Source organism: Pecten maximus, chromosome 10 (genome assembly GCF_902652985.1).
Source record: "Pecten maximus chromosome 10, xPecMax1.1, whole genome shotgun sequence".
NCBI classification, from domain to species: Eukaryota; Metazoa; Mollusca; class Bivalvia; order Pectinida; family Pectinidae; genus Pecten; species Pecten maximus.
In genome coordinates this window covers 41076566-41088040 of record NC_047024.1, presented here as the reverse complement: position 1 = coordinate 41088040, position 11475 = coordinate 41076566, and the positions used below count along the sequence as shown (strand labels likewise).

Genomic DNA, 11475 nt, shown 5'->3' with positions numbered 1-11475 from the left:
TCATTGCAGCAACAATGTATTCGCCTTCCGAGTTGAGAGTGTTAAATTGCAAAGTGCATGGAAAAGAACTTCTGGAAATGAAGAATAGATAAAACATATCATTAATCTATAATACCGTATCTTCTTTCTTTTTATGCATTTTCTGTGTTAATTTTGTTTTGCTCCAGATATATTTTTGGGATTTCCCGTTACTTTCAAAAAAAAAAAAAAAAAAAAAATGAATTTTGAGGTTATAGGTTGAAGGTTGAAGGTCGAAGGTCGAAGGTTGAAGGCCCTTATTCCCATTCTCAAAATTTTGTCAATTATTTCTTTACTCGCCTTGGCCTCGCCTTGGCCTCTGACACTTTATCACTAGCCCTCCACCTCTGGGTTACGTGGGGGTAGTTGCCAGGTACTGACAGTTGCCGGTGGTTTTTCTCCGGGTACTCCGGCTTTCCTCCACCCCCAAAACCTGACACGTCCTTAAATGACCATGGCTGTTAATAGGACGTTAAACAAAAACAAACCAAACAAGCATATGCAACCACTCGTAAGTTATTTCAATTTATGAAACTCCCTCTCCCGACATACAATAAAACAAATACAACATAAAATGAAGTCAGACAATAGCAATTGATTATACACCATATGTATAAAGATTCTCTACACCGTCAACATACAGGTACCCACCGATTAACTTAGATAAGGTTATGATGTCTGGTGACCCCATTCATGTTAGTCCAGACGTCACTCACTTGACCAGGTAGATAAACCTTTAACAGGTACATCTACCTGTATCAAACATCTTATTGTACATTGGACGGGGCGTTGCAACTGATGCTAATTATCTGGGTTATAATATCAGAATATATCAATATAATCACTTATTAGATTATAGAAACCATGTCTGTTCACGAATTTGTAGAATTTCAATTTGGGGGTCTCTGATATACTTTTAATTATGATTGGCAGTTTTCATGTAATTAACGGAAACATGAATTGCCGAATATGGCTAAATATAATTAATCCTGGTTATGCATCTATTCTAATAATATTATTGGAAAAAACCCTTGCTGGTTGACTGTATTAATACCAAGTCCTTTGCTGTATGGTTGTAGCGATGATCCAGCTACTTGTTGTATGGCTGTAGTAATTCCAAGCTCTTTTCTGTAGAGTTGCAGTAATTCGAATCCCCCAGCTCCATGGTTGTATTAACCCCCAGCCCCTTGTAGTATGGTTGTAGTAATTCCATCCTTCTTGATTTATTGTTGTAGTAACCTCAGCCTCCTTGCTGTATAGTTGTACTAATCCTCCAGCCCTTTGCTGTATGGATGTAGTAATCCCAAGCCCCCCCCCCCCCCCCCCCCCCCCACCCCATCCCCACCCCGCCCTGTTGCATGGTTGCATTAAACCACCTGCTGTGTTCTTCTTGTAGCTGTATTCCTGCTGGATAGAACATCACCCCTTACCCTTGGTGTTGCAGTCCCCGACTCAATCTCCAAACCCCGGGTGAGTGGTTGTATCACCCTCCGTTGTATCTCCGGTTAAAGTCTCCCGCCACGGGGGGCAATTCCCGTATAGTCCTTGTGTGTCTGGTTGTAATCTCACGCCGGGAGAGGATAAAACCCCCTTGTCTAGATGTGTCCTCTCCATCCGGGCTCTATATTTGCTTCATTATTGTATTCAGCCTGTTGTTTAGCGTGTCCCTGACCTAACCCCCTCTCCATAATTTGGTGTACGTGCATTTCGACAATTTTCTTTATCGTTGGCCTCATTGTAAGTACATAGTACATATATGTATGATACAATTTATCCAATCAAACAACAGAAAGATGTATAAGTACTTCACATGACCACGTAGCTAAAAAGTATATATATATCTGTATCTATTACCTTATTGTACATTAGACGGGGCGTTTGACCAGCCAAGAGACACGCTGAGAAATCTACCACAAGTTACATCTCCAAACATCAACGTTTTATCGTCTGATCTATCATCAGTTTAGCGTCAGAGAAAGACAGGTAGGAATTTTACTATTCATTCATTCACTAATTTAAATATATAGATCAATAGGTACACATATAGGTATATGTTTTACAATTGTAATAATACAGATATATGCCAGAAACATTAGACCTGATATAAACTTTACAGCAATCACGGTGTACCAAATCAAACTGAGAAATGGCCTGAGTTTTCTTAATATTCTTAACCACCCTGCTAGTATGATTTGCTCAGACTCTCGGCTCCTTATGTAAATGAGCTATGTGATTCCTTAGTGACTCTAAGCCCCCTTGGTGTGCGGTTAGTTCTAACCCTAAATCCCCTTGGTGTACGGTTAGTTCTAACCCTAGGTCCCCTTGGTGTACGGTTAGTTCTAACCCTAAGTCCCCTTGGTGTACGGTTAGTTCTAACCCTAAGTCCCCTTGGTGTGCGGTTAGTTCTAACCCTAAGTCCCCTTGGTGTACGGTTAGTTCTAACCCTAAGTCCCCTTGGTGTACGGTTAGTTCTAACCCTAAGTCACATTGGAGTGCGGTTAGTTCTAACCCTAAGTCCCCTTGGAGTGCGGTTAGTTCTAACCCTAAGTCCCCTTGGTGTACGGTTAGTTCTAACCCTAAGTCCCCTTGGTGTACGGTTAGTTCCGATCCTATGTCCCCTTGGTGTACGGTTAGTTCCGATCCTATGTCCCCTTGGTGTACGGTTAGTTCCGATCCTATGTCCCCTTGGTGTACGGTTAGTTCTAACCCTAAGTCCCCTTGGTGTACGGTTAGTTCTAACCCTAAGTCCCCTTGGTGTACGGTTAGTTCTAACCCTAAGTCCCCTTGGTGTACGGTTAGTTCTAACCCTAAGTCCCTTGGTGTACGGTTAGTTCTAACCCTAAGTCCCCTTGGAGTGTACGGTTAGTTCTAACCCTAAGTCCCCTTGGTGTACGGTTAGTTCTAACCCTAAGTCCCCTTGGTGTACGGTTAGTTCCGATCCTATGTCCCCTTGGTGTACGGTTAGTTCCGATCCTAAGTCCCCTTGGTGTACGGTTAGTTCTAACCCTAAGTCCCCTTGGTGTACGGTTAGTTCTAACCCTAAGTCCCCTTGGTGTACGGTTAGTTCTAACCCTAAGTCCCCTTGGAGTGCGGTTAGTTCTAACCCTAAGTCCCCTTGGTGTACGGTTAGTTCTAACCCTAAGTCCCCTTGGTGTACGGTTAGTTCCGATCCTAAGTCCCCTTGGAGTGCGGTTAGTTCTAACCCTAAGTCCCCTTGGAGTGCGGTTAGTTCTAACCCTAAGTCCCCTTGGAGTGCGGTTAGTTCTAACCCTAAGTCCCCTTGGAGTGCGGTTAGCTCTGATCCTAAGTCCCTTTGGAGTGCGGTTAGTTCTGACCATAAATCTCCTTGGTGGACGGTTAGTTCCGATCCTATGTCCCCTTGGTGTGTGGTTAGTTCTGACCCTAAGTCCCCTTGGAGTACGGTTAGTTCCGATCCTAAGTCCCCTTGGAGTACGGTTAGTTCCGATCCTATGTCCCCCTTGGTGGACGGTTAGTTCTGTTCCTAAGTCCCCTTGGTGTACGGTTAGTTCTGTCCCTAAGTCCTCTTGGAGTGTGGTTAGTTCTGACCCTAAGTCCCCTTGGTGTACGGTTAGTTCTGTCCCTAAGTCCCATTGGTGTGCGGTTAGTTCCGATCCTAAGTCCCCTTGGTGTACGGTTAGTTCTGTCCCTAAGTCCCCTTGGTGTACGGTTAGTTATGTCCCTAAGTCCCCTTGGTGTACGGTTAGTTATGTCCCTAAGTCCCCTTGGTGTACGGTTAGTTCTGTCCCTAAGTCCCCTTGGTGTACGGTTAGTTATGTCCCTAAGTCCCCTTGGTGTACGGTTAGTTATGTCCCTAAGTCCCCTTGGTGTACGGTTAGTTATGTCCCTAAGTCCCCTTGGTGTACGGTTAGTTATGTCCCTAAGTCCCCTTGGTGTACGGTTAGTTATGTCCCTAAATCTCCTTGGTGTACGGTTAGTTATGTCCCTAAGTCCCCTTGGTGTACGGTTAGTTATGTCCCTAAGTCCCCTTGGTGTACGGTTAGTTATGTCCCTAAGTCCCCTTGGTGTACGGTTAGTTCTGTCCCTAAGTCCCCTTGGTGTACGGTTAGTTCCGATCCTAAGTCCCCTTGGTGTACGGTTAGTTCTGTCCCTAAGTCCCCTTGGTGTACGGTTAATTCCGATCCTAAGTCCCCTTGGTGTACGGTTAGTTCTGTCCCTAAGTCCCCTTGGTGTACGGTTAGTTATGTCCCTAAGTCCTCTTGGAGTGTGGTTAGTTCTGACCATAAGTCCCCTTGGTGTACGGTTAGTTCTGTCCCTAAGTCCCCTTGGTGTACGGTTAGTTCTGTCCCTAAGTCCCCTTGGTGTACGGTTAGTTCTGTCCCTTAGTCCCCTTGGTGTACGGTTAGTTCCGATCCTAAGTCCCCTTGGTGTGTGGTTAGTTCTAACCCTAAATCCCCTTGGTGTACGGTTAGTTCTAACCCTAAATCTCCTTGGTGTGCGGTTAGTTCCGATCCTAAGTCCCCTTGGTGTACGGTTAGTTCCGATCCTAAGTCCCCTTGGAGTGCGGTTAGTTTCGATCCTAAGTCCCCTTGGTGTACGGTTAGTTCTGTCCCTAAGTCCCCTTGGAGTGTGGTTAGTTCTGACCCTAAGTCCCCTTGGTGTGCGGTTAGTTCCGATCCTATGTCCCCTTGGTGTACGGTTAGTTCCGATCCTAAGTCCCCTTGGAGTGCGGTTAGTTCCGATCCTAAGTCCCCTTGGTGTACGGTTAGTTCTGTCCCTAAGTCCTCTTGGAGTGTGGTTAGTTCTGACCATAAGTCCCCTTGGTGTACGGTTAGTTATGTCCCTAAGTCCCCTTGGTGTACGGTTAGTTCTGTCCCTAAGTCCCCTTGGTGTACGGTTAGTTCTGTCCCTAAGTCCCCTTGGTGTACGGTTAGTTCCGATCCTAAGTCCCCTTGGTGTGTGGTTAGTTCTAACCCTAAATCCCCTTGGTGTACGGTTAGTTCTAACCCTAAATCTCCTTGGTGTGCGGTTAGTTCCGATCCTAAGTCCCCTTGGTGTACGGTTAGTTCCGATCCTAAGTCCCCTTGGAGTGCGGTTAGTTTCGATCCTAAGTCCCCTTGGTGTACGGTTAGTTCTGTCCCTAAGTCCCCTTGGAGTGTGGTTAGTTCTGACCCTAAGTCCCCTTGGTGTGCGGTTAGTTCCGATCCTAAGTCCCCTTGGTGTACGGTTAGTTCCGATCCTAAGTCCCCTTGGAGTGCGGTTAGTTCCGATCCTAAGTCCCCTTGGTGTACGGTTAGTTCTGTCCCTAAGTCCCCTTGGTGTACGGTTAGTTCCGATCCTAAGTCCCCTTTGAGTGCGGTTAGTTCTGTCCCTAAGTCCCCTTGGTGTACGGTTAGTTCCGATCCTATGTCCCCTTGGTGTACGGTTAGTTCCGATCCTAAGTCCCCTTGGTGTACGGTTAGCTCTGATCCTAAGTCCCCTTTGAGTGCGGTTAGTTCTGTCCCTAAGTCCCCTTGGTGTACGGTTAGTTCCGATCGTAAGTCCCCTTGGAGTGTGGTAAGTTATGTACAAGTCCCCTTGGTGTGTGGTTAGTTCTAACCCTAAGTCCCCTTGGTGTGTGGTTAGTTCCGATTCTAAGTCCCCTTTGTGTGTGGTTACTTACTATCTATCATACCAGGCCTTTGCGTAGCCTAATCTACATATGTTTCCCATAACTTCTTCATTAATTGGCCAATTACACATTAATCATTAAGTTGATGTCAGTTTTATACAATTTTACCACCCAAAGCAAATCAAGAAAACCCGTTGTTAAGTTTATTTTTTTTTTAATTTTGTGAACAGTGAATGTGGCCCTAATACGCTTACTATAATGTACATTTGGAAACAATAATGCATTTCCTTTTTGACATTCGGCGATCGAATATTGTACAAAACTGCATTCTTGTTAGCCCATTAAAATGTAAAAATTACTAATTAATGTGTAAAATTGCCCTGCGTCCGTGGTCCATTCGTGGTCTGTCCGTCCGTACCCTTGTCGCTACTTCTTGAACGGTACCAAAGGGAATACTTCTCAAACATCATTTGTAGGCTCCCCTTTGTCTCCAGTTGTTCCAATTTTATTAAGATTTTTTTTAAAAACCTAAATGCCGACAGGCATCCAACTTGGATTGTTAGAATTGAGGTTTGTTATCAGTATTTCTTGAAATGAACCGGAGAGGTATTCCTCGAATTTCACGTGAAAGTTTCATTTGGTCCATGGTTGTGCAAATTTAATTGATATTTCTTATAAAAAAAACACCGAAAAACATAAAGAAAAAAAAAAGCAAAAAAAAACAACAAACAAATAAACAGAAAAAGTAAAAAAAAAAACAAAAAAAAAAACAAACATGGTCGACTGGTGGTCATGTTGGATTAAGAGGACTAAAGTTTGTTTTCGTTATTTCTTTAAGAGTAATGGAGGGATGTTACTCAAACTTCATGTGTAGGTTCCAATTGGTCCCTAGCTGTGTCAACATCAATCAGAGTTTTGATCAGGGCAAGAAAATGACTGACAGCCATCTCAGATTTTGATTATTGAAGTTTTTCATTTCTATCTCTAAAAAACAAGCTTAACATGTAGGTACTAGTTGTTCTTGATTAAGATTATTAAAAGGAAAAGTAGAAAGAAAGAAGAGAGAAGTTCAGTCCGACATAGAACCAATAAAGACCATTCAACGGTGTGCGGCAAAATCCCTCTGGGATCTCTTGTACTATAATGAAAACAGTTAAATGAATATAACACATGTCCACATTTATCCATAAAAGTGTATCGTGTTACACTTTAACCTCGTACCAGCAAAACCAGTTTATTTCATTTTAGTCCAATATTAATCAAATTATGATATTTTGTCACAGTGAGGACGCTATTTGTTGACGACCTCATTCCGTGTAGAAGCATCCAGTTTGAACAAATCGGATAGTTCAGAAGTGAAAAGGACTATAAAGTGTCGTCTGCATTCTTAATTTACGCAGTTCATTCCGTAACAAATTGCATGCGTATTGCATTGGGGCCGCGCTGGCCGAGTGGTTAAGGTGTGATAAGGGTTCCCGACACTTTATCACTAGCTCTCCACCTCTGGGTTGCGAGTTAGAAACCTATATGGGGCAGTTGCCAGGAACTAACCGTAGGCCGATGGTTTTTCCCGGATACTCCGGCTTTCCTCCACCTCCAAAACCTGGCACATCCTTAAATGGCTGTTAATAGGATGTTTAAAAAAAACAAAAAAAACCCAAAAAACTACACGGAATGGTGTCGTCAGCAAATAGCGTCATCACTGTGACAAACTGTTATTATTTGATTAATATTTTACTAAAATAAAATAAGCTGGTTTTGCTGGTACAAGGTTCAACAAAACACAATGTTTTCACTATTTCTTCAGAAAACGGGAAAGTATATTTCTCAAACTTCACATGCAGATATTGTCCTTGATCCCTAGTCGTGCCCAATCAGTTTTGAGTTATCGATTCGGGAAAGCCAATAGGCAGCCATCTTGGTTGGTATACTTCTAAAACTTAACATGTACGTTAAATTTCTTGTCTGATATGGCCGACAGGTAACCATTTGTATTTTGGCCGCTTAAGTTTCTTATCGTTCTTTCATAGAAAATTCTTCTTAGATCTTTCTAAGATTTCACATGGAGGTTTTTCGTTTTATCAAATTATCAAGCAAAACAGAGAAAAGAATGGGAAAAAAAAGAAGACAATATCAGTCTTAGATAGAACTGATAAAGATCATTCAATGGTAGGCGCCAAGATCCCTCTGGAATTTCTTGATTCATATTTCAGAACATTATTAAATAAATAAATAAATAAAAAATGTAGATTTAATCATTTATAAATGAATTGTCACAAGAATCAAAACAATTAGGTTTTAAAGACCTACACTATTTGTAGATTAAGAATTTGATTTGGTATTGAGACAATTTGGATCATTTTCTAGTGACGAGGGCAATTATTTATCATTTATCCTTTGTAGTCGAAGAACTATGTATATATTTTTCTACTTTTTTTTGATCCAGCAGGTAGCACCTCACTGTCTCTCAGAGGACATCATTTTTCAACACAGAACAGAAGACATAACATTTCTTGGAAAAGACTAAAATAGGCCTTGTCTGTGAGTATAGTGTATTACATTGTATCATTTTATTTGGGCTCTTTCCTTAGTTTAACTTTACCTTCTAATACAAGTATTCTATTTTGTTTGTTTGTTCGTGGCAACACAAACACACGATAGTTTACAAGGCGATATCTATATTCCATCTGGGTTAGTTGGATAACGATATTATACAGTGGTTTAAATGTTAAATAAAGTATATATATTTGAAATCTGTACAACATTTGCAATTTTAATAGAGCTCTGAAGGATAAGTAAACTGATATTTTCTGTGATTTTTAGAGCTGTTAATACCATGGTAACAGCTTAAAAAATTCTCAAAAATTGCAAATATTATGATATTTGACCCAAAATGGCACAATTCTCTACACAATTTTTTTTCTGAAACCTATTTAATATCAAATATCTCTATCACAAAGACAGAATTAATCTTGTTTGGACATATGTTGTAAATTAAGTTTTTCCGCTATCTTACCTTTTCTGTGGGCTTCCATTTTTCGCTGTAGGCAAAACTAAATTTCCTGTGTAAACACTAAACACACGTTCGGAAAATCCGGATATTTAAAATCCGGAACCAGTTTATTGATTTTTGTTTTAATAAATGTGAAGCCTGTATGCATTCAAACTATATATTGAAAGTATGAGAATTAACAAATGCAAGTTCAGTCACTTCATTTACATCATTAATTGAAGTATCTTGACCACAAACAAAATTCAGTGATTCAAGATCTCCTAACAATTGGTGATCGGGCAGTTTATATCCATCAGAACAAACAAATGAAACTGATGTTATTGTGAGAGTGTTATTGAATGGTTTCTCACAGGAAATAATCTCTGCAAAAGTGATCATGACATACAGACATAGTGAGAGTGTCACTATGCCTGGCATTCAATATAATCCCTGTGAACAATGGTCTTAAGAATCTACTTTATACAGCAACAGTATCCACAAGAATGATGTGTATGTCACTGGATGCAGCGAGTTGCTTAAAATTACACTTGACGGGAGAAATTATATATACAGTCAGTAATGACGAGTCATTTTCTGCTTCAAATGGAGCAACAATGTTCCTTTGGTCCTGAAAAAACAACACTTTCAAATCCAAAGTAATTCACAAGAATAATTCTATAACATGTTTCACTTTCACAAAACTTTCTCATTTCTTCTGTCATACCGATTCTGTTTTTAGCAATATCATTTTTGTTATAGTAAAGAATTGCCACTGACGGTTGTCCAACACGTCCAGCACGACCGATTTCTTGTAGGTATTTCTCCAGTGTTGTTGGGGGCCTGCAATGAATGATACGTGAAACACTTGGAGCATTAAGCCCCATTCCCAGTGCAACAGTTGCCAAAACTAATCTGACTTTAGGGGTTTCTTTAGTCAGTTCTTGAATAATGATTTTCTTCATGGACTCTGCATAATCTTTGTGGTATTGGGCATATATTCTATTCTGTGGGATTTCCTCACCAACATAGCTGGCACCCTTAAGTTTATACGAAAGAAACTGATAAAAATAGGACAATGCTTCCAAACTTTCCACATACATTATGGTTACTGGAAAATGAACTCCTTTTTCCAGCAATTCTGTTGCCACTGGTTGTATCAAGTCATCAAATTTGTCAAATTTATGAATGTTTGGCAATCTGTTTCTAATGTCTATAAATATGTTTGGACGGTCCACATTCTCACTGATAACAAGTGGATTTTTCAAATTCAGCTCTTTAGACAGACTTGCAATTGATTTCGGTGTAGCAGTTGCTGTGAGAATTAAATGCAAAGCTTTGTCTAGAATGCACATTAACTCCCCAAGCTTCTGGAATGCAGGACGGAATTCTTCTCCCCTTCAAATAACAAAAAAAAAAAAAAAAAAAAATTAATTGCGGTTGACATTAACAAATATAGAACAAGATTAATTTGTAATTGTTTGCCTCTTTCCTGCTTTGTCGATAAATTTCCCAAAAACTGGCCTGGGGTTATAATTAGATATTCATTAATGTGATGATATCAATAACCCTTCAAAGTTTTAATTCAATCCGACACCAATGAAATTATAACAATTTTAATTATAATACAAATTATCAAAAATTTACCATTTTCTTAAAAATATATTGTTGAAGGCAAAGACTGGTTATTGCAACTTGATTTCTTTTTCAATAAGGACTGATTATACTCTAAAATATGAATTCTACCTCATTTTATTTTGCAACATTGCCCTAATGCTGATTTAATTGCAAATGTGTATTTATACATACCATTCTGAAACCATATGGACTTCATCTATGACTACTGCACAAATGATCTCTTGGTACAGCTGAGACCTAAGAAGTCGAGAAAAACTGGTCTTCAATAGTGCCTCTCGATGACAATAAATTATGCAAAAGTCTCCTCTCTCCAGTTGCTCAAATGGAACATCAATTTCAACATATTCATGATCCTGTTCCTCATCGTTCTCGCAATCCGCATCTTCATAAGTTGAGCCATGAGTACCTGTGAAATGTGAAACAGAGATGGGTTATTCAGGCTGATTTCACACTAGTCAGAACAATAGGTTATGTCATGCCTACAGTACTGGTGGTTTCAGTTGGTTTGGGTTATGTAAGTTTGAAAAAGGAAAAAGTACTGGTGAGCTGATAACAATTGTCAAAGCAATGAAAAATGAAAGGTACAATACATGTTACGGGAAAGAGTCTTATTCAATCTTCATCTTGCATTTTGGTACATGACATTTTAAATGTGGTTGTTTTTAAATAGGAATGAAATTGACAATTAAAGCATTTTGCTTTACAGAGATACATATCTAGCCAAACCAACAAAGCCAGACCATCAGTGGGAGGGGCTAAACTGGACACAGGGAAATAAGACATAACTTATCACTGTATTATGTGTATGAAAGGGCTGATATGTATTTCAAACATTTGTAGTAGCAATTGTGACAGTCACACGTGCACCTGTTTTTGTGTTTTAAATGACTATTATAATTTTTTTATGGTTGGCTGTCTTAATTATGTGCTTTTACTTACATCGTAAAAATGTATCTATAGATGTACATGTATGATCGATTGCCCGGTGGTACAAATTTAAACCTACAACGATTTCTTTCCATATTTTGACCAGATCTATAACAATACATATATATAGGTCTCTGATAAAGCATACAATATAACTGACACATACCAGTGAAGTTCAAACTGCAAGCATTAAATCCCTTCTTCCTCATTGCAATGACTTGGTCCTGGATTAGGGAATTCAGCGGGGACACGACTATCACGCTCATTGGTTTCTGTTTCTCCATTTTCAGCTGACAAAACCACGGTAACAGCT

General features: G+C 40.1%; 1 protein-coding gene across 1 annotated transcript; it reads right to left on the bottom strand.

The window, feature by feature from the left end:
* Positions 1–9168: 9168 nt before the first annotated feature.
* Positions 9169–11475, bottom strand: LOC117336319 (ATP-dependent DNA helicase RecQ-like). Its single transcript, XM_033896810.1, has 3 exons — positions 11329–11475; positions 10407–10641; positions 9169–9995 (listed from the first exon to the last, which is right to left on the bottom strand). Exons 1-3 carry the CDS (start codon positions 11444–11446, stop codon positions 9200–9202), a joined length of 1149 nt encoding a protein of 382 aa, XP_033752701.1. The 5' UTR covers positions 11447–11475; the 3' UTR covers positions 9169–9199.

Excerpts from the sequence above, each read along its gene's own strand:
- LOC117336319 (XM_033896810.1), bottom strand. The coding sequence starts at position 11,446 with ATGGAGAAACAGAAACCAATGAGCGTGATAGTCGTGTCCCCGCTGAAT. Across the intron at positions 10,642-11,328 it reads TTGCAGTTTGAACTTCACTG|GTACTCATGGCTCAACTTAT; the intron begins GTATGTGTCAGT and ends CACATTTCACAG. Across the intron at positions 9,996-10,406 it reads GTCCATATGGTTTCAGAATG|GGGAGAAGAATTCCGTCCTG; the intron begins GTATGTATAAAT and ends TGTTATTTGAAG.